The sequence below is a fragment of the Solanum tuberosum genome, unplaced genomic scaffold (genome assembly GCF_000226075.1).
Source record: "Solanum tuberosum cultivar DM 1-3 516 R44 unplaced genomic scaffold, SolTub_3.0 scf00441, whole genome shotgun sequence".
NCBI lineage: Eukaryota > Viridiplantae > Streptophyta > Magnoliopsida > Solanales > Solanaceae > Solanum > Solanum tuberosum.
Genome location: NW_006239381.1, coordinates 359,853 through 382,988, shown reverse-complemented (window position 1 = coordinate 382,988; position 23,136 = coordinate 359,853). Strand labels below are relative to the sequence as shown.

The window sequence follows — 23,136 nt, the reverse complement described above, 5'->3', positions numbered from 1 at the left end:
AAATTTCTAATACAAATTTATATTACACATTAAATATTTAGAAGTTATCGACATAGAAAGCATGATTATGATTATTGTTTTTATTATTATTAGGTGTTTGACTATATATATATTAGAGTTGAAAATAGAATTATGTTTTATTTTTACAAAAAAATATTCAAAATTATGTTCACATTAAACTTAAATAACATTTCAAAAGTGAAAAGTAAGTTGAAAAAACACATTATACCAATATATTTCCAAATTAAAAATATATCTTTAAAAAAAAGGCAGTGTTCCAAATTTTCATGGTTGAAAATCAATTTCCAAATAAAGTGAAAATTATTTTATAAATATTTATGTTTAAATGGGTCCTAAAAATAGAATTTAAAAAAACAATGAAATATGAAGGCAAAATTTTTAAAGTACTATAAATGAAAATTGGGACGAAAAGAAACAAAAATAATTTTAGTAGTCAATTTTATGGTATAAGTGACCATCCAAAGAATTAACTTGAATATTTTTATGCTCATAGCCTTTAATTATAGAATAATAAAAATTATAATTTGAAAAACATTTTCTATTAAAACAAATAAGTAAAAAAATAATTATTATTTTCATCAAAATAAACTAAAGTAGTAATTAAATTGATTTCCAAATAGAACTTAAAACAAAAAATCTAGAAAAAATGAGGAAACAGAGAGAGAGTAGGAAAGAGAAATAAAAGGCAAAAAAGGAAAATAAAGCATGGGTCCCACAAATAAAAATACAATAGCAATAAAATAATCCCCTCACACAACTAGTACTATAATAAAAAATTTCGTAGTAATAATATTTAATATTTTAAAAAAGAAAATCTTTGCTCAAATCAAATAAAATCATTGCTGGTAGTCTTATCAGCAAAGAGCGGGGAAGACCAACCTGTAAATTGTAATTGCTTCTGCAAATTTCACTTCACTTCTCATTCCTCCATATCCATGGAAGCCTCCACCGGACCTCCACGTATTCCCTCTCCGTTACCGGCAATAGACGTCGGAAAGTTAAAGCAAAACCTCCTGCAAAAAGGCGTCGACCCAACTCCGAAAATTATCCACACTCTCCGCATAAAGGAACTTCAAAAATTCAACAGACGCCTCACAAAAAAAGCCGCTAAAGAACCCCCACCACTCACAGATACCCAAAAACAAGCCCTTGCCGAAGAATCATATTTCCAAGCCGTTAAATCAGAGTACAAAAGCTTCAAGAAAGAGGTGAAGGCCAAAAATGATGAAAGAATGGTGGGAAGGCCTTGGGAGAAGATTGAGAAACTCAAATTGCAAGAGCTTTCCAGTGAGAGTAAGGTGTATTCTGGTGATAAATTGAATTCTGAGCATCTGTGGGAGCTCAGTGATATAATTGAGAGTGAAAGAGATAAATTTTCATGGCTTTTGGATAATGATGTTGAAATCAAGCAAGGATGGTTCGATAACGAAAGGGCTAACTGGGATTACAGACAACGTCGTAGAGGCGAAGCTGAGACCATTCGGTTTATCATTGATAGGTATGTAACCCCAGCTAATTTGGAATTGAGGCCTTGTTATTGTTGTAGTACCAATAGTTGTGCAAATATACCTGACTTGTGTCCAACTAGTCTGAGATTGAGGCTCCTGGTATTGATAGGTGTGGCAGTTATATCCGACTGTATTAATTTGGCATTAAGTTGTAATTGTTGTTGTTGTAGTACTATTGAGTAAGTGTGTGAATTCTGCATGTTCACTGTAGGTTGAAGAATTGAAGCTGATAATTTTCTGCATTCTTGTTGTAGATTGAGTGAGACAGAACTTGGTGTGAAGGATTATAAGTTTTCTAAGTTGATGAAACACTCTGGATTGCAGTATACTGAGGAGCAAATGCTGAGGTTAGTGCAAGGGCTTGGTGAAAAGGGACAGTGGAAACACGCCTTGTCTGTTGTACACTGGGTTTACACTTCTAAGGAACATAGACGCAGCAAAAGCAGGTACATATGTTTTAATGTTTTATCAGCAATTAACCAAATGTTATTTCATTTATGCAAGTAACTATGATGATTTTGTTTCAGAGCTATAGTATTGTCAGTAGTTAATCTATCATATATATTAATTGCTTCCGAATTCTTGAAAAAGGAGAAACTATAGTCTTTGCTTTATCTAGGTTCGTGTACACAAAACTGTTAGCAGTTCTGGGGAAAGCAAGAAGGCCCCATGAAGCTCTTCAAGTGTTCAATTTGATGAGAGTATTTCCTAACTCTTATATGTCGGCTTCTTCTTGAATATACTCATATGACGTGGTTGGAGAGAGCCTGACACTTTGTGATGTTTAGGGGGATGCCCATATTTACCCTGATATAGCAGCCTACCATAGCCTGGCTGTTACACTTGGCCAAGCTGGTTTGCTCAAAGAGTTGATCAACATCATTGACTGCATGAAGCAAAAACCCAAAAAATTAAAGTACATGCGGAGGAAGAATTGGGACCCTGTTCTTCAACCGGATCTTGTGGTATATAATGCTGTAAGTAATTGTTGTCCTTTCTGTTGTCTTTTTTTCTTTTCTGATAAAAAGTAGTGTTTTTACTTCTGGGTGCCAATTTCTTTTGTATGTTTGATAATCTGCATATTTGTGACTTCATTGGTCTTTACCTAAATGGTTTCCAGGTTTTAAATGCTTGTGTACAATCCCGCCAGTGGAAGGGAGTGTTCTGGGTTTTTGAGCAGTTGAGAAATAATGGTCTTAAGCCAAATGGGCCAAGCTATGGACTCGCAATGGAGGTAGTTCATACCTTTTTTCCTTTTTCGTTTAATGACGTTTAGGTTGTCCCTGACTCCCTTTTTTAACTGTAAAGAGCCTATGAAATCAAAATAATCATTTATAATATCTGGAGGCAATTCATACTTTTGATACCTGTAAGGAGCAATCACTATTAGTAACTGTTTTGCCTTCTGCTTAGAACGTGTGTGTGTTCCTTCTAATCCATGGTTCAGATAAGAGTAATTCTAGGAAATCGCGAACAGCATTGTGAATTGCACATTGATTACTGTTACGTGAACAAGTTAGAGAACACTTTCAGATGATTTGTCTTGTTAGTATTTTAAAAGGAAATGCTCATTTACCAACTGCCATTCCTTTTTTTGAAAAACAAAAAACAAAGAAAAGGAATTGCTCGCAAGAAAATAAATAAACAACAATCACTGAATCATTGTGTGACTTGCTGACACAGAAGATTTTCGACTAGCATCACCAAACAACCATTCAGTGAGGATTTTTAGTAGTTACTTATTGGAGCGTGGTATTTACCATATCATGATTGTTATTTATTTCTAAGTAGTTATAGTAGCATTGCAAGTGTTACAAGCGTGCTGCAATTTTATTGAAAGGTAATGTTGCAATCTGGAAAATATGAACTTGTCCATGAGTTTTTTGGAAAGATGAAGAGAAGTGGGGAAGCCCTAAAAGCTCTTAGTTATAAAGGTAAGATGGTTTCTTTTCTCTTCCCCAACCTCCAATGAAAAGAAAAAGAAGAAAAAAGAGCACTCAATTTTTTTTTAACTTACCGACTTATTGTGGCCTCCTTTTAGTTCTTGTAAAATCTTTCTGGGAAGAGGGGAGAGTCAATGAAGCCATTCAAGCGGTGAGGGAAATGGAACAAAGAGGAGTTGTTGGAAGTGCCTCAGTGTATTATGAGCTGGCTTGCTGTCTTTGCTACCATGGAATGTGGAAAGAAGCATTCTTGGAGGTGAGGGTACCCTTTTCTCTTTATCTGTTTTCTTTTTGATGGTTTTTATAACCCCGACTTCCTTGCGCTAGTGAAGCTGAAGTTATATAGATAATTATTTGGACTTTCTTAGAAGTCAGTTCCTATGTTTCTTGCATAAAAAAGTTCTTTTGTCATTTCTATCGGTTAATGTACACTAGTGGATTAGATAATTTCTTTTAAAAAAATTAATTAGCGCATTTATTTATTTTTGGAGGACAAAAAGTTTGCATGTAGTAGATCACTTTTTTCAGGCTAAGTTATAAAGACTGTCATAGTGCATTTAAAATAAGGCAAATTTATTGAGTTTTAGACGATACTTATTCTGGCAGATGTTGGATTCTAATTGAAATCCAGCAACAAGTTCATTCTAGAAATTTCATGCATCCTCTCTTAAGCTTGATTCTTGGTAGTTCTTCAAGCCCGTTGATTGAGGAATGTAGCTATTTTTGGCCCTTGCCTTTGTAGCCAAGACTGTTACCATTTTTTTTTGATAACCGAGAAATCCATCTGTGACCCGCCCTTTGGACCAATCACAGCTTTCTAAACTCGGTGGATAATGGGCCCGCCCCTCTACCCCTCTCCACTTAAATACCAGGCTTCGCTTTGCATGGTGTGGGGCTTGAACCTGTTATCATGATAAGCTTTAAAAAGGAATTGTTGGTTATAGTACTTGTAGAGTAATTCATTGTGTACTCATGCATTGGTTCCTTCCATTTTATTTTTTAACCTTCGATCTTTAGTCATTACATGCCTCAAAATTTTGTTGCCTTCAAGTATGCATCTTCTGCTGTGTTATTTATGCTCTCTCTCACTCTCATTGAAAAGGTGGCATAACATACACTGTATCTGCTGATTTTCGAGACTTCTCTCCTCTCTGTGTAAATGTGTCTGCATGGTTCATCTTCTGCTGATCTTTTGATGCACAAACTCAATGCTAGTCATTCCACTCTTACTGCAGATTGAGAAGCTGAAGATGCTACGTCGCACAAGACCTTTGGCAGTTACCTTTACTGGCATGATTTTATCATCCATGGACGGTGGACATATTGATGGTTGTATATGTATATATGAACACAGTAAAAAGCACTGCGAACCTGACATAGGAATCATAAATGCCATGTTGAAGGTTTATGGCAAGAACGATATGTTCTATAAAGCTAAGGAATTATTTGAGTGGGCTAAGACAGAGAGTTCTGGTCCTCAACTTAGCCAGGATGATTTTAGCTCTGCCCGTAGGCCAGATGCATACACATACACCTCGATGCTTGAATCCTCTGCTTTCTCTCTCCAGTGGGAATACTTTGAGTATGTGTACAAGGAGATGGCTTTAGCTGGGTATCTGCTTGATCAAAGCAGACATGCGTACCTCTTGGTGGAAGCATCAAAAGCTGGGAAGGTAAAAGTTGAAAAACTGGCTTCTTTATCAGGACCTGCATTTGATGATATCTTTTTGACAAGCGAATAGTAGACTAACACCCTTGTTCCATATAGAAAGAAAACTAAAGCATGATGTCTTCCTGGTCAAAATGTGTAGGACTGTAGGTTGATTCAACTCATTTCAATTATTTACTTGCAATTGAGTGGAAGAAAGATAAAATACTTCTAAAATTGTGGATTTAGTTATTAACTTATAATAAGTTGGATTGTGTGTCCAGATGAGTCTCTGTTTTGGAGTTATAAAAATCAGTTGTTGGAACTAGGTTAAACTCAGATCCTGTTTGTTTGTATTCAACATTTCCTTTTATAAGCTGCTTTCGTTGTTGATGCAGGTGCATTTGCTAGAGCATGCCTTTGATGCAATTCTGGAAGTTGGTCAAATACCTCATCCATCATTCTTCTTTGAGATTCTATGTCAAGCTACATGTCAACATGATCATGAAAGAGCCCTTGCTCTAATTAAATTAATGGTTCATGTTCCATTTCAAGTCAGTAAACAAGAGTGGATTGACCTATTCAACAGCAACAATGAAAGACTTAGCCATTCTAGTTTGAGAGGATTATTGGATGTGATATGCAGGCAGAGTTTGGGATCAGACACGACCATTGTAAACTTGTGCAGGGCATTGGAATCTGTTTGTGGATCTTGCACGTCAAGTATGCTTATAATCAATGAACCTGCTAAATTAACAGATGCCAGCGCTTTGGCAGCTGACAAGGATGGAAGTCCATATAGATGCAATGCTCCAGCTAATGCAGAATTACCCCTTCAGCATGTTCAAGTTGATGAAGCCTACGATGAGAGAGAAAAAGGTGCTGACAGGGAGTTAGTTTCGGATATGTCACACTTGAGTCACAGAGAAGATATGAGAGCTGGGACGAACACAATCTTTGAGCTTTCTGATGACGAATTAACTTTTGATGACCAATCTGATTACTTGGATGATATCGATCAGTTAGAACTCGGGATGTCTAGTGATGAAGATGACAACTTTAGTGAAACCAAGGTTCCCTCAGCGTATGAAATATTGAAGACGTGGGAGGATATGAGGAAAAAAGATGCTACATTCTTCAACTTTCAATTAGGCCAGATGTGAATTTCCTTCACAGAAATTGCTCCTTCCTTACGATGACAAGCCTCCTTTGCAAAAAGCGATGAAATGATGCCGGAGATTCAACCTGGTAAAAATAGAGAATTATAGCACTGAGATAGTTGAAGCATATGACATGTGGTGTGATATTATATAGTAACAATTAATTTACTCATTCTTCTCAAATTTAGGATGTTAGGGAAAACAAAAGCGGAAGAAACTTGGAAAATAATGTTAAAATGAAAGTAGTTCTGTTACTTATTATTTTCTTTTCCACTAGCCAATTGTTTTTGGGTACAATGTATCAATAAAAGTAAAAATAAATAAATTAAGACTCGCGATTAGAAATGAATCATAATATGAGAGAATCTTCCTAGTTTGGTTGATTACTTGGTGAGGATTTGATTTTCACGTTGTAATCTTCTATCTCAATTTCTTTTACAAAAGAAAAAAAAAACATGAAACATAATACAAATACTTGGAATTATAGTTCTTGAATTAATTTATCTCATTTGGATGATAGGATAAAATAATTTCAAATTTAATAGGATATACTTAATTTTGAGATATCCACTTTTATCTCGTGTATCAAACTAAGAAGTCTTTTTTAATTAGTATGTATTATAGTATTTAAGAATTAATAAACGTAAAAATAAAAATATTAATACTTCAAAACATTTTAGAAATCTGAAGTACTCTTCAACTAGCCAACTCGACACTGTCTGACATACAAAACGACGCCATTTTGTTTTCAGTCCCCTTCTGCTTTCACCTTCTTCCCACTTCTCTAAAACCCTAATACAAAGTCTCTGCAATTACTGAAAATGGCATCTCTAGTTTCGAAAATCTCATTGACAAGACTCTTTTCCCGGATCCGTGCCCCATCAATAGCTTACACTCTATGCACAGCTACAGAAACCCGAACCCAGAAGTTGGAGCGGATCGCCGACCAACTTCTGGACCTGAATAAGCTCGAAAAACATGACTACTCTATCCTATTCCGGCACAAAATGGGTCTTAATCGATATGGGCCCGCTGTTTCAGGTTTGGGTTCTGGATCTTCTTCTTCTGGCCGTGGTGCAGCGGCTGCGGATACAAAGGTGGAAGAAAAAACTATCTTTGATGTAAAGCTTGACAAGTTTGATGCGGCGGCCAAGATTAAGGTGATTAAGGAAATTAGGTCTTTTACTGATTTGGGTTTAAAGGAAGCTAAGGAGTTGGTAGAAAAAGCGCCAGCAGTGGTGAAAAAGGGAGTAACGAAAGATGAAGCTAATGCCATTATAGAAAAGCTCAAGGCAATAGGTGCTACAGCGGTACTAGAATGAAATTTCCAATTTTGCCTCATGTTCTTATACTGCAAATTGTTATTTTTATGGGGAATAGAAATGGAAATTGTACTCCATTTTGACGAATTTTGGTTGCACATTGCTAGGGACTTTACTACATTGATTTGCTACTCGTTTTTATGTGCCCCGTTACTGTTTATAGTTCCTGGTTACTGCTTCAATAAACTTTTATGTCAGCTCAGTTGCGCTGTGCTATAGAGTAGATCGAAATTGTAATAACTTGCTGGGATTGCGGGTGTTGATTATCTTGGGTTGCAAGATCCATTTTTCTCCCTTTTAACATGGATTTACTTACAAATGGCTTACTAGCTGTGTGATAATGTGTAAGCATTTGATATGAGTGTATTTAGCATTTCTCTTAATTTGTAGTCTCTATTGGAAAATCTGCACGAAATACCCACATGTATGTCATTTCTCTTATCTTTGTTTATTTGCAATCTTCCATAGAGTTCGTTGAATTTGTAGTACCTCAATGATGTTGGTGGTGTTGACTGATCTTGGCCTGCTAGATTCATTTCCTCTCTGCTCTTGTATTGGTTCAAGGTTCTTACTTTTTACCACTGATTAATTTAGGTAGTTACACGGTGATCATTTATTTTGTATAGCATGCTCCCGCTGGAAACTAATTGTATGTGTATAAATGAATACCCAAATTTGAAGTGGACAGCCTTGATATATGACCTCCTACATCATATGATTTCTCAATTGCTAGCATATTATTTGAAATCTTACAAGGCTAAAGATGTTTGGCTTTATAGATCAGCAATCCAAAAAATTAGCATGTTTTTCTTGAACTTTTTTGCTACTGCAGTGACCTGCAATTATACTAGTTTCTCTTAATTTGTTTCTTTGCTCCTTTCTTCATTTGGTGGCCATCAGTTTGCTTCTCTCCAATTTAAATGTTAGGTACTGTTAAGTGTTACTTATCTCTTGACATATCATTCTTCTTTGATTATTGCTTATCTAAGGCTAAGCTGAATGACCCTGCTTTGTATCTCAGATGTACTAGTTCAGTTGTAGCCATTTCTTTTGCATTCACTATCTGTCAATGTCTGTTTTCATGTAAAGCTGAATGAAACTATAATCCCTTCTATGTTCGGACAGAAGTTGCCACTTTGAATGTAAACTCTTTGGGATCTACATTCAAATATGTTCAGCATCTTTTGCACAGTAGTTCTTCCATGACCTTTGTGTTTGTTCAAGTCTGTGTTTGTCATCTATGAACTATGTGACTGATTTAACTGGTATCTACTCAAAGTAAATTGCCTGGTTCTTGTTTTTTTTTTCTTCTGTAAATAAAAGTATTTTATGCCATCAGCAGATTAATGCTTGGTGCACTACCCCCCCCCCCTACCCCCTATCCTTTCAAGAATTGAGGTGAAAGGACAAACTATTTTTGCCCAGTCATTTGTATATGCCCCTTTTGTAAGTTTTGGACTTCTTGCAGTTGGTGTAGAATTCAATGCAGGAACTCAACAGAGAAAGTATAAGAGATTTTTTGAGGTTCAGGGCCCAATACGGTAGCAAAATTTAGGATGTAATTTTTTGAATTTAAATCTTCATCCATGGGATCGTTTGAGCCATCTCTCATTCTAATTTCTGCTTGATTTGTTGGGAAATGCGGTTCGATTTTCTTCCCGGACAGGATCAAACCAGCAAGACTAATGTCTACTTGGTCCACTTATACTATTGATAAAGTCTCTAAATTAATAAGGCCCCGGTTGTGTTGTTATATAAGATGAAATTCAATCTAACAAGCGGACTACCTTCGGCTACTACAAGATCTTTATAAACCAAAGAATGAGCCTACTTGATTGTCTAGGACTGAACATATTTGTTGTATGGCATGCTGAATAAACAACTTTAAGAGGAAGAGTAAGTAATCATTTCATATCAACACTCTTATGAAGGGGGAACAAAAAGTTTGTGCATTATGTAAACATTGACAAATTTCCATACCCCAGTATCCAAAGGTGCGATGGTTGGAGCCTGTACTTTGGAGGTGCAAACACAAATTGGAGGATCAACAAATTTTGATATGATATATTAAATATTTAGCTAGTAAAATAATTTATAAATGGTAGTAAATGTGTAGTAGCATCAATATGTAATCAAAACATTAAATTACACTCTCATGAAGGAAAGAATATCAAATAGAACATACGGCATATTATACATTGATAATGCAAAACAACTTTGAATACTACCACAGTAGTTTTAATCAATTATAGCAGATTACATCTCCTCTTTCAGTTACACAATAACTTGATGGTCAACATTTTTTTACACTGACATACAAAAATATAAGAGTTCCAAAAGTAGTTGAACAAAATATTAGAACAAACAAGGTCAATATAAAAGTTTCTACTCCCCTGAAAAGTCAACACCGGAGACCGATCCTAAGGAAACAACTGCAATATTAGAAGCTCCTGGAAAAGCTAGCAAGTTCTTAAACACTTTTGAGATATTGGCTGAAGAGATATTGCATCCATTGTGCCATGGCGCTATTACCAGTTTCTCAAGATTTTTTGCATGCTCAAGCAAAGACTTCAAAAATTCTGAAAGGCGCTCTGTTGCGTCAGCTTTGTGTTGACAACTACAACAGTTTGAAGTAACTTCCACATGCTTCAAATTCTGTAAGGAGCCTTTGAATATGTTTTCATGCAAGGAGAGGGAATTGTCTCCTGACCAATCAAACTCTTCATCTTCCAAGTCTTCATCCCAGACAAAGAAATCTCCCTACGGATACAGAAGAACCACAAATCAGGTTAAGTGTAAGTGTAACAGCTAGAAGATACTTAAGTAAATGTTTGGATTTTAGAATGGAATTTTATGGTACTGAAATTGCTGAACAACACAAAAGAATCTGAAGCGAGATATAAGCAACATAGTAGTCAAACAATAGACAAACAGATGAAAATACTTTTTTAGTCAGAAGGTGTATAATATTGAGATAGACCACTGATAGTAATTTAGTGGAAAGTACTAAAATGTTGAAGACTTCCCATTGATGTCGTAGGAGATCAATAGACGATTGAATGTAATATTTTATGCCAAACAAAAGCAAGAAGCTAATAACTCATTGTAAAAGGAAGAAGAGTCTTCAGTGCAGTAACACTATGGTCGCATATATTTAGAAATTAGAAAATGTAGGTCTGATGGGCAACAATTTCAGTAATAAATGGCGCTATACATAAAACAGCTTGACATCCAAGGCTATATTATGCCTCAAAATGTGATACTGAAAATGTAAAGGATAATGAAACAAACACAAGGGAAAAAATTAAAGAGTGAAAAAGAATATAAAAGGTATCTCAAAGCAAGAATCAATTGAAAACATACCTCTTCATGAAGTATCGTCAAATTCTCCAGATAAGGAGTTGACTTTAAGAGAACACCTATGCCGAGAATGGCATTTCTTGAAATCCAAGAATTTATCGTCAACTGTTTGCACTTCAGCATCAGCAATGGAACATCTTTCTTCTTTTCTAACACCGACACATAAATCATCTAAATGGGAGAGAGAAGCAGAGTAGAAGGTAAGTACATTAAGTATCACAATATCAAATTTTATAGGGCTTAAAAACATCCCAAACTCATGGGTTAAAGTTTCACCCTTCACACCCCTTCACCCGACAAGAGAATGTTTGAAACTATGGTCTTAATTTGATCTTTTTCTAGCATCAGAACTTCCCAATAGCTTCTATAATATATTAGAAAACAAACATAGTTAACAAGGAATTCAGTTACAAAGCTACTGTGTGATGATAACATCCAACCAAAGCTGTTTTAAGTTCAGAATAATATCCAATATACCCTATCTGTTTGCTCCACTGCATGTTTTCAGTGACAAAAAGGTTGGACAAACAAACTACATAGGAATTGCTTATGCAAGAGAGAAAGAACACAGAACCTTCAACTTGGTAAGATGGGAATCAGTCACCACAAATTTGAAGGCAGGGAGAATTTAAGAGTAGAGAAATTGAAGATGCAGAGCAACAGCTCACTGCAGAAGTAGTTATGAAGATGTGGTAAAGAAGAGAAGGCACTTTGGAGGTGTCGTTATGGTAAAAATGCATGCCTGATCCCTTGGATAACTAAACAGGTTCAGCAACAGTCCCTATGGTATATGGAGGCATATTAGAGTCCACTAAAATTATTTTTTGCCATCACCTCTTCAAGTTGGAAATGGGAAGGAGACAAGTTCTGGGAGGATGTTTGGCTAGTCCAAACACCACCGAAGATACAGTATCCATATATTTACAGTATTGCACAAACACAAGATGCTACAATTCAGAAATGTGGTCTGAACAGGCCTGTGTTTTTGGTCTCTGGTGCAGCAAAAATGATTGTGAATTTAACCGTGTCCTCACTTCTAAATAAGCTGCATAGCTGCCCCCCTTTATCTTCTAGAGCTGAATCTCTTTTGTGGAAAGCAAACACAGTAGGTAACGTCAAGATCAAAGACTATTATTCTCTATCTAGGAGATCTTCTGGCAGTAGCACATTTTTGCTTATGAAATGCATTTGGAAAAGCAAAGCTCCCCTGGAAGTAGGATGCTTAAAGAGCTTTGCTTTACCTGGCTGGTGCCTTAAGGAGCTTGTTTAACCCAGGAGAACTTCCAAAGAAGAGGGTCAACATCTGTAGTAGGTGCTCATAATGTGAGAGGCACATAGAGGATATGAACCACCTTTTCAGTCGAAGCAAATCAGGGACTTATTTGAGTAGTGTGGGGGCCTATGCCAATGACAACAGAGGATTTGACACCAACGACGAGTGATTACTCATTTATGCACCAAAAGAGTACCTATATATGCAAGTGGCCCTTCTCCTTCTCACTCACTCAATCCTAATAACGAGTGGCCATTTGGCTATTGATTTGTTTGGGTGCATTTGGCTCATCTAAAAAGCTCCTTATTCAAAGAATGTTCTTCAACTAGTCACTCTATGCTTTACTTAATGTAGTGATTATTACCATTACTTGCCTTTTAGCCTAGAGAAGTGTTTCCTTGGTATCCAGCTCCAAGATTAGGGAGACGCTCTATCTTATTTCAATTTTACCTTTTTATGTCTGTTTTACTGTAGAGCAATACATCTTACAGAGACAAGTTTTACACCTGCATCATCGTGCTCTCAATTTTCTCTATATTGTTTAAGTTCTTCTGCAGATTCAGAGCTGTCTAGATTGATCCTTTTTCTTTTTATTACTGTGTCAGTCTTTTTTTCCCCCTTGGTATTCTGACTTTGTTCAGTCTATCTTAATTATAATTTGACTTTAAATGCAGGCACATTTTATATTCATATTCAGCATAAAAAAAGACTGGAGATTTTTTGGGCTGAAAACTGACCTCGATAAACCAGCATGGGATCATTAGCTCATTAGCACAACGTACACTTGCCAAGAGAAGTGCCACGGTTTTGTCAAATACAACATCAACAGAGAAAGTAAGATCAGCGTGGACTAAAGATGAAAGGTCCCCAAGTCTAATTTCCACGTTATCAAAATGCCCCGAAATCTTTAAATGTTGAATATATGGGGCAACTATTTCGAAGGAACAATCACCTCCAAATGGACCCCAATCTCCATCAGGATGGGCTTGATCAATCAATTGCAGACTCCTACATTTTGGAGAAGTTATATGTAAGCGATGAAAACCACAAAACTCACATAGCTTCAACGATTCCAACTGAGGACAATTTGTTACTATTTGTTCAACATGTTCATCCCGAAGAAACAAATAGGTTAGTGTCAAACTCTTCAGGGATGTCCAATTTAGTACACATTCTTCTGGTATTCTGCAAAACTCGCAATTAAACTTTACAATGGATGAGTTGTTGCAGAGAACTTGTGGCAAGACATAGGGGTTTTGATCATAATACCATATTTCCAGGTCAAGATCCTCCACTTTTTTCTTTAAAGCAATTTCAAGCCACTTGTCAATTTTGGAACTATAAGAAGCAACAAGGCAAAATCGGAAATATAGACAGAACTTTTTAATTTTAGAGCAGCAAAGGAGAGGTAGTACATTGTCTGTGAAGGAAATGAACTTATTAATCACATTCTCTCTATCGGACCAATTGGTATTCCTGTTATCAAAAATAAGGTTGTCTATAGAAGTCCAGGGGTATTGCCAACGTTTAGAGAGAATAGATGTTTTGAAGGCATCCTGTATGGGCATTTGAGAAAGAATTTGTACAATAAGAGCGTCAGGTAGCTCACTGATCCAATCAATGCCAGTTTCTTCACATTCCGTCTCAATGTTCACTTTTTCCTGAGGTAGGTTTTCAAGAATCTGGCCTTTAGAATGTCCATCATCACCAGAACTGCCAGGGGATTGGTCTTGATCGCCCATGGTTGTCACACTACATTTCCTTTCCAAGTTCATTGCAAGAATGAGAGACCTATATGCTAAACAACTACTGTACCTGCGCTGAGAAAAGAGCACATATTAATAACTTTTGATCTTAGCCGAAAGTCTGACACTCCTTGATTCCTGCTCTGAAAAATAGCACATATTAAACCTTTCAAAGTTCACTACAAGAATGAGAGACCTATATACTAAACTACTCATGTACCTACTCTGTGCATTTATCATTTATCTATCTATATTGGTTTGACCAGTGGCAAATTTATAGCCTTAAAATGGGGCCCGTGAACCCGTGGTATGTATATATATTTTTAAAATTGGTATAATATTATCGGATGACACCCATGCTACGGGAAGCCTAAATGGTTCACGTTGAGTTATTTACCTAGAGTACTAGGAATCCATCAATTACCACTTAATTCATTTTTTTTAGTGGTGCGCTATGTTCTCGAAATACTAGATTCGCATCTCGGTTTTACAAATCAACTACTCTAAAATTTGAGCTCTTTTTAAGTTTTTCAGTGACATCTAACTGACCCATTCTATTTTTCTTCTCTATGGAATGCCCTAAGACTGAATTGATCACAAATCTGTCAACTAAGAAGTTAACTCAAACTTAAAAGTAGCAGAAGCCTAGATACTAGTACAGTGATATTTATTTACATAAAATGATATGGGTAAAGAATGAACGGAGTCGTACCAGGAAGAACAAATAAATCGCCTCTCAACAGAAGTTAACCCATCGTGTTTCGTCGACAATGGTGAATAATCGAATTTGAAACCCTAGAACCCAAAATTAATTTGAGATGAGAATTGAGACCTCCCCAAATTGGTTCATTTTGTTGCCGCCAAATGCACCCCTCTTATTAAGAGCCTGCCATTTTCTTTGAAAAAAACAAGGTGCTCTAGAAGCAGCCGTTTTTTCTAAAAGTTAGAAAATTTTGATTCTTTTTAAAAAAAATAAACACACACTATCAGACCAAAATATTTGTATGTAATGATTTTAAAATTTATTTTGCTTTGATATTTAAATTATTATGTTAATATTTTATTAATAATAATTTATCTTTTTTATATCTATCAGTATATTTTAATTTAATAAAAATAAATTTAATTACAAAATTATAATAGACATTTAAAATAATTACTCACTATAAAACAATTTTAATATTAAAAATGCATTGATACTTTTTTTTTATTTTGTAATTTGATTCTCAAAAACACTTTTTAAAAAGATTAATCAAACACAATTTTCTTAACAAAAACACTTTTCAAATGAATTAATCAAATAAAATTTCTTTTTCAAAAGTATCTTTTTGAAAAGTCATTTATAAAAAGTGCTTCTAAAAATAAAGGTCAAACACTATGCAGACCCTTAAACGTGTTCCTAAATTTCATTTTGACACTCCAACTCAACCTTGTTCCATTTTAACTCTTTAACTCCAATTTTTATGTTTCATTTTGGCACTTCTATGTGATGTGGCAGAGTATGTGCATCACACTTTCTCTAAGAGAGTGAAAGACAAAAAAATAATAAAAGATTAACTCTTCAACTCTATTTTTTTATGTACCATTTAAACACAAAATACTAATTTTATGATTTCCTTATTTCTATATATGCTCTTCAACTGCAATTTTGCATTTTAAAAATCGTCGTTCATCCGTTAGTTATTGTAAAATATTCAAATTGACAGATGATCATTGATTTATTTTTTTAAAGTAACAATTTCTTTTTGAAAGTTTCCCTGTATTTTTGCGTGAAAAATAACCGACAAAAGTGCGTCGACTTTCTTTCTTAAGAAAATCAGTGACAACCCAACGAAGTATATCGAGTTTCAACATTTTTTATAGTGTTATTAATTAGCAATGAACATGAGTTCTTTTTTTTACTCTTATTTAGTTGAATGAAAAATTAGAAAGCTGGTATTTGAGTTAGTCCAAATAGATTAGATATGGAAAAAAAAATGTGGTGTTATTTAATTTAATTTATTGTTTTAAAAAGAAGATCAACAAACTTTTGTCGATTATTTTTCACACAATAATGTACATAAACTCTAAATTTTATTTGATGTTCATCCATTATTTTTTTTAAAAATAAAAGATATGACGTTGATTTTTAAAATGAAAGAGTGGAAATGAAGAAACTTGTCATTAAAAGTACAACATAAAAAATTTCTTCATTTTTATTTATGTTCTTCACTAGTAAAACTACCCGCGTTTTGCGGGGAGTTTAATATCACGAAATTTATAAAATAATACTTAAAACCTATCAGTCATTAAAACTAAAACACTATATTATCTTACATACAAGATTACATAGTAACAAACATTAATAAATGTAAAGGAAAAATGAAAATTATTACACTGTATCATTTATCCTTAATAACATAAGCATAAATTAATGACTGTAAAAATAACATATCAAGATCTGTAACATAAGCAATGGTGTCAGTGGACCATTCAACATGAGCAAAGTACACAAATATTTAATTGTGAAGAAGAAGAAGAAGAGATTCAGAATTTTCGTTGTTTTAAAATGAGAAGAATTTCCTCTATTTATAGACAACAAAGGGTAGTGTGAACAAATATTTATTGTGCCTCATCGACCGTCCCTTAAAGTTGAGGTGTATAAGTGAATTATGCGGACAACTTTAAGGGGCCATTGATGACTTAAGCCATAGATAATGTAATTTTTTTATGATGGTCATAAATAAAAGATTACAATTATTTAAAATGTAATTGTATTATTCAAATAAGTGAGCAAATTAAATGAAGTTTTTATCTCACTAATTAGTTCATATACATATTCTGTTGATTTTGATTTCCCCTTCCAAAAAATTATTTTAAATTAAATCTATACTCGAAATCAGGATCAAAATTAAATATTTTGATTTTTTTTTGTATCTTACACGAGGAGTATAAATTTTATGTAATTATTCACCTAAATACATCCTTGTACAAAATACTCGTATGTGAGCAGAGTATTATATGCGTGAATTTATACGAGGCAAACGCCACATCACCGTGAAAATAAAAATACAAAGGGCAAAGCAATTTTTCTGGCTTCATCACTACAGCCGGATTCTATCATCTCAGGGAAATGGCTAGCTCTCTCCGACGAATAGCGACGCATTCCTCTCAAGCCGCCTGGAGATCCTCTCTGACGCCGATATGGAGACAATTTGCATCAGAAGCGTTGGTCGAAATCAAACCCGGAGAGATCGGTATGGTCTCTGGTATTCCAGATGAACATCTTCGTAGAAGGGTATAATTTCCTTTCTTTATGCCTCTTAGCTAATATCTGTTCTTTTCTCAGGTCATTTAGGTGTATGACAAACTTCATTGTACGTTACCAATTTATTAGGGCTTCTATAGCAGATCCATGGATTCCGCTATTTAGGGTTAGCAAATGATTTGGGGAATGGATATGGAGGATTCATATAGTTGGAATCAATTGATTTGGGATTGATGTAGTTGATTGATTGCTTTTCATTTTTGCCTTTGAGAATTTATGTCGACTCTAATCCAAAGACTATTCTTTTTGCGCCCTCCTTTTGTCTTCCTCGCTCCTCGCCTATTCAATGATGTAGAAGAGCCCATAGCTTCTTAGACACTTTTGACAAGTAAAAAGTTCTAAGTTTTCATGGTAGGGAGTAGTTTTTGCTTGGCAAGTATTAAGTTGAACTTGGACCTTCTAGAGCTTGAATTGACTAAACCTTAATATCAGACCCCAGCTTGGGTTAATGCAAACTTTTTCCCCACGGAGTTTTTTCATCCGTTTCTGCACAAATTTAGTTAAATAGTTTTACAGATTGCTTTTGATTGCCTTGAACTTGATTATGAGATGGGTAGAGTTTTAAACTTCAAGTTGTTGCAGCCAACAAAGAACTCTTTAAAATTGGTTGGCCTGTAGTCTAGACTTAACTTTTGGTGTTTGATTTGGAGCTACTAATGTGAAAAGTGAATTATTTAGAATTAGTAATTTCTGTCATTAAAAAAAAAAAGAATTATTCAAGAAATGAAGTACGTAGTATAGTTCATGGGATGGTGTCCTCTCGATGCTAATTCACACTTTCTTTCTCTGTATATTCCTGTCTATTTTTTTATTTATCCCATATTTTTCCTTTCATGTGCATGGTTTGCCCTCTTTCAATTTTGGTAATATACAAATGTATTGGCTTGTTCAATTTCTTATATTGGACTCTTATATTCTCAAATTTCTTGTAGTGTTTAAAGGTGCCAAATGATCCTAATCTTTCTTTTAGTACATATATTTTCTGCCTCTTCACGTGGAATATTGCTCTCAGTTAGTGGATTAGATCTTATGCACATGCCCCTTTTTTGGTAGTTAATCATGTTTGCTCACCAGGTTGTGATTTTCTCACCTGCTCGGACTGCTAGTCAACAGGGCTCTGGAAAAGTTGGCAGATGGAAAATCAATTTCATGTCTACCCAGAAGTATGTTTCTGGATATCTTCCTTTTCTTTTCAGTATTAAGAAGTTAGCATGGTTCACCAATATTAGTCTATTTTTAGCCAGCACAAAATCCTGCAGGACTTTGTACAGTAATTACAATATACAAACTCATCTACCTTATCCTTCCGTCCTGAAGTAAACAAGAAGAAACAGAGAGAAAACCTGAAAGAAAGTTTTGATAAGTACAGACTATAAGTTTCATTGTGCCTAGGTGTCTATTCACAAAATGCAATGTTAACTATGAAATTTGGACCACAACAGGTAGTTTGGTGATTGAGTACAGTGCTTAGTCGTGAAGGTTAAAGAGATTGTGAACTTATTTTCCTCTAGTGGTTCATATAATTATAGAGATGTGGACGTGATTGTCCTCCTTTTTTTTTTTGACACTAGTAACATTTGTATTTCAGTCAGTACTTAGGTAGTACTGAAAAACCATATTTACAAAAAAGAAGAAAAAGATTAGTCTTTCCAATGCTAAACCAGGAACTAGATGGACCCTAAAACATCTATGATTGACTCAGTCTCATTGGAGTAGACATTTATACACCAAAAACAGAACAGCAAAATACATTTGAGCTTGACTTCCTGTAGGTTGTTGTCCCTATTTTCAAAACATCTATCATTTCTCTCTCTCCATATAGTCCACCATATACAAGCAGGGATCATCCTCCATCTTTCTCTGTTTGTAGCCCCAACTCCAGCCTCCTCCCAACTGAAAAGAGTCTCATCAATCTTGCTAGGCATACTCCAGGAAATGCCTCTGAGATTAAGGAAAATCTGCCACAGTTGGTCAGTGAAATTGCAGTGTAGAAAGAGGTGTTTTACTGTCTCTGTATCCTTACCACATAAGGAGCATCTGTTGCATAGAGATATACCTCTCTTGGCCACATTGTCCAATGTCAGAACTGCTTCATTGGCTAGCAGCCAGGTGAAGCATGCCACTTTTTGAGGCACTTTGACTCTCCAGATTTTCTTCCAAGGCCATTTGAAGTCTTGATTCTCCCTAAGACTTGTTTGTTTATATCCTTCCTTCACCCTGTATCTTCCTTTGTTGTGCCCATGCCACCATAAATAGTCTTCACCTGTTTGGATTCCTTGGAAACTCTCCAGTGATTGTCCTCCTTTTTATCTTCTCCCTTTGTACCATTTTATGTGGCGCCGTTTGACTTGGTACGGTGCTTAAGAAAAAAGGGAAGACTTTTGAAACTGGTGGTCTAAAACAATCCTTGAATATTTGTGTGGCTGTAAATCATTTCATTAAGGTAAAAAGGGAATTTTAAAATTAAATTGTTTCCAATTATAGTAAGGTGACATTCTTTTTGGGGCAAACTAAAAAGGAAAGGGTGCCGCATAAAATGGGACTGAGGGAGTATCATTTAATACAATGTTGGTGCCTCTGATTATGGGGTTTTTTGGTCGTGGAGGGAGGTAATTAGGAAGGCGTGTTGGTTTTGACATAGCCAAAACTCTCGGGGTTCACAAAAAGAAATTACTAATAGGAGTCCAGAGTTCTTACTATGCTGTAAAGATCAATTCTTGACTAACTTTAAACTTCAATAGTGTAAGAACCCCATTCATTGAATTCAGCTTAGCCAGACTGCGTTTCTTCGAGCTTACTTAAGTAGAAAAATTTGTGCTGATTGTGATGAAAAAAATGTATATTCATATCTGAAGATACTGAGAGAGAAGCACTCATAATTTATGTCCATGGTAAAAGCTTTATACTCTCCTCTATGCGGATCAAACTATTTTATCCTGGGTAATTTCATGGATGGTCATCCAACTAAAAATTTAGTGCACCAAAGCTATAAAAATAATTTTTGTAATGGAAAATGACACTAACTAGGCCCAAATATCACATTAAATAAAAAACAATAATAATGCTAAAATCTGGTCATAGAAAACACAATTAGGTTCCTAAAATGTATAAAATTTCCATACAAGTATAGCCACGTCAGCAACTCACCTTAGATAATATCTACGTGGCGCCACTTAAATGAACAACAATATTTTTCCGATCCAACCTAATACCCGACGTCTTTACTGTGTGACACATCATTTTTTTAGGTTTGGAAATGGATTTATATTCTTGTAAGTGGTGTCACATGGATATTACGTAAGATTAGTTGCTGAAATGACAACGTACTTATGTTTCCAGACTTATTTGAGCATCTCTTGCCTTTTTTAATTTTCTACAGTATATCCTATATATGCCGAATGGAGTTTTCATGTTATAACAGTTAGTTATATCACTTTGGTGCAATAAATTGGAAGTTGGATGACCACTTATGAAATTAGCTATTTTGTTCTAATTTCCGATTGCAACTCCCTGTATCTTTAAGATTTGAGGAATAAAAGTTTGTTTTTAAGGTGGATTGTTTGGCGACGTAGCATCACTAGAGTTGTAGTATTTCCATCTTTTAAGTTCGAAAATCCATTTCCTTTTACCTGTTTATAGGATTCTGCCATTCAGATTCCTGTCTTTTTCTTAATCAATTGTACATGCTGTCTTGATTTACTCTTGCTAGTTGCAAGTTATTGTTCTAAAACTAATTTCTTTAGCTTATAGATATTGCCAAGTTTTATGATAAGGGTGATAAATGTTTCTTTCTTCTTTATGTAGATGGGAGAATCCATTGATGGGGTGGACATCCACAGGGGATCCATATGCCAATGTTGGTGATTCAGCACTTAGTTTTGAGAGTGAAGAAGCTGCAAAAGCATTCGCTGAAAAGCATGGCTGGGAATATACGGTACATCATTGAGTTTCTTACACTTCTATTGTGTTTTTTGGTAGCTTAATGACCTTTGTTGGTTCCAACTTCTCACAAGTATTCTGGAATTAACAGAAGAAACTTATACTAGAAACATGGGCCATGAAGGGTGGGGGTTGAGTGGAGATTGCCCCCTTCCCTGTTGCATGATTATAATCAAAGGTCTTTAAATACCCCATATCTGGGAAGATTTGAATTAGTCTAGGATTTTCGGTTTTGACACCTAAAAGCTCTGACTCCTTTCCACCCAATTATGAACAAGTTCTTGAAATACTCCATGTTAGGAAAAGGCATGAATTAGTATGTAATTTTAGGTTTTGGCACCTCTAAAAACTCTGACCATTCAAGCCTTTTAATCCTCTATGCAAGCCCAACGTCCTTTCAATCTGACAAGTTATGTGCTGTGAAATAATCATTTAATGCCTCACATATTCAAGTCTGACTTCAATTTGGTATTACTGTATTAGAATATTGATAGGTTGAGACAAATCTCAGTATTTCTAACAGATCGACAAAAAACAGGTAAAGTTTCATATCACGAACAAGAAAACCAAAAACCCAGATGTAAATTCAAGATTTTGCAGTTTCCTTTCGCTTTATCGCAGAGCCTTGCATTAGCTATCAGCATCAAGCTTTACAACAGTAACAACAACATTCCCAATGAAATACCACTAAGTGGGAGCATCAAGCTTTAATCTAAACATTTTTGGTTTATGTTAAGAAATAAACAGAATCACCTTTTGTGTTTGGTTTCAACAAGATGCTTATGTGGTACACCCTTTTTTTTTTGGATCTGCAGGTTAAGAAACGACACACACCATTGTTAAAGGTTAGTCTATACTACAAAATCTGATTTAGACATCTTGGCTGGTTTATTTCCTCTTGGGATTGTGAAAACTCTTGTTCCCTTGTTTGCTTAGGAAATTGAAGTAGTTGTCTGTAGACACATGTATAGGGAGATACAATAACCTTATGATTTTTTTGGTGCCTAGATTGTTTTCCTGATTTTTGAAAAAGGACCTTTCGGTCACGCACAATTCCAAATTCCTCTCACATCTGCAGATATACCAAGGCAACAAACTTTCTAGTTTGATGTAATGCTGTCACATAGGAACTGATCAAAACTTTTAAACTACAAGCACTTCAAAGTTTTTCTTAAAAAAATAATTGACTGGCTCAAAGGATAGTATATATTCGTTTAACACACACACAACAAAAACCTAACACAAAGGGCCTTTAGTTATCTGCGTTTAACTTTCTTTATAAACTGCCGTGTTTTTTTGCAGATCAAGTCATATGCGGACAACTTCAAGTGGAAGGGACCTCCCAAGACAGCAGAATAATTTATTTTCTACTTCAATTCAAGTACTTGAGGTGCTTGTAGATGTTCTACCCCAATGCCTTGCATTTTTTTTTCTTTTTCTTCACCTTCTCTAAAGTTGGGCAGATTTCCTTCATGAAGGATTTAATAAATCAAACTTATGAAAAATCCACAAGTACATGTAATGTCTTAAAACCTTTATGAAGCAATTTCCGGGTGTTATACCTGATCCTACTTTGTAGTGGTTATTGGAGGTTAGTAGGACATTATGGTGTGTCAAAATACTTGTAGCCTTGTTTTTTCTCCAAAAGAAATTAGTGTGCAGTGGAGTGTCCAATACAAATTTCTTACGAAGTGTGTGATTGTTGGTTGAGTTTGTTTCTTGTTCAAGTACGAGGAAACCACACTTTTTCTGGTGTACTAATCATATGACGCTCTAGATAGAGACACGAATTCAAACTAGTTCTAATTTCCCTTGTCATATCGATTAAAAGGCTTGAGTGGTGAATGACAAAATCATAAAGAGAAAAAAAAGAATAAGAGTGTGCTTATTTTTTATTTTCCAAAAATTTA

General features: G+C 35.1%; 4 protein-coding genes across 5 annotated transcripts; 3 read left to right on the top strand and 1 right to left on the bottom strand.

Annotated features, from left to right (window-relative positions):
• Nucleotides 1-842: 842 nt before the first annotated feature.
• Nucleotides 843-6,553, top strand: LOC102592656 (pentatricopeptide repeat-containing protein At5g67570, chloroplastic). Its single transcript, XM_006363763.2, has 9 exons — nucleotides 843-1,519; nucleotides 1,784-1,975; nucleotides 2,149-2,230; nucleotides 2,318-2,506; nucleotides 2,650-2,763; nucleotides 3,370-3,463; nucleotides 3,571-3,728; nucleotides 4,708-5,145; nucleotides 5,519-6,553. The coding sequence occupies exons 1-9, from the start codon at nucleotides 957-959 to the stop codon at nucleotides 6,281-6,283; spliced, it is 2,595 nt and encodes an 864-aa protein (XP_006363825.1). The 5' UTR covers nucleotides 843-956; the 3' UTR covers nucleotides 6,284-6,553.
• Nucleotides 6,554-6,960: 407 nt separating this feature from the next.
• On the top strand, nucleotides 6,961-7,928 carry LOC102591755 (50S ribosomal protein L7/L12-like). Its single transcript, XM_006363760.2, has one exon. The coding sequence runs from the start codon at nucleotides 7,102-7,104 to the stop codon at nucleotides 7,600-7,602; it is 501 nt and encodes a 166-aa protein (XP_006363822.1). The 5' UTR covers nucleotides 6,961-7,101; the 3' UTR covers nucleotides 7,603-7,928.
• A 1,830-nt stretch (nucleotides 7,929-9,758) lies between these two features.
• LOC102591199 (F-box/LRR-repeat protein At5g02910-like) lies at nucleotides 9,759-14,928 on the bottom strand. Of its 2 annotated transcripts, none has more exons than XM_006363759.2 (4): nucleotides 14,693-14,928; nucleotides 12,973-14,055; nucleotides 10,966-11,133; nucleotides 9,759-10,362 (listed from the first exon to the last, which is right to left on the bottom strand). In XM_006363759.2, the coding sequence occupies exons 2-4, from the start codon at nucleotides 14,008-14,010 to the stop codon at nucleotides 9,988-9,990; spliced, it is 1,581 nt and encodes a 526-aa protein (XP_006363821.1). In that variant the 5' UTR covers nucleotides 14,011-14,055; nucleotides 14,693-14,928; the 3' UTR covers nucleotides 9,759-9,987. The 2 variants fall into 2 exon arrangements, with proteins under 2 accessions (XP_006363821.1, XP_006363820.1); XM_006363758.2 differs by having other exon boundaries at nucleotides 12,973-14,050.
• Nucleotides 14,929-17,018: 2,090 nt separating this feature from the next.
• On the top strand, nucleotides 17,019-22,887 carry LOC102590838 (NADH dehydrogenase [ubiquinone] iron-sulfur protein 4, mitochondrial). The gene is made up of 5 exons (XM_006363757.2): nucleotides 17,019-17,257; nucleotides 18,362-18,450; nucleotides 21,092-21,221; nucleotides 22,042-22,071; nucleotides 22,529-22,887. Exons 1-5 carry the CDS (start codon nucleotides 17,093-17,095, stop codon nucleotides 22,583-22,585), a joined length of 471 nt encoding a protein of 156 aa, XP_006363819.1. The 5' UTR covers nucleotides 17,019-17,092; the 3' UTR covers nucleotides 22,586-22,887.
• Nucleotides 22,888-23,136: the final 249 nt, after the last annotated feature.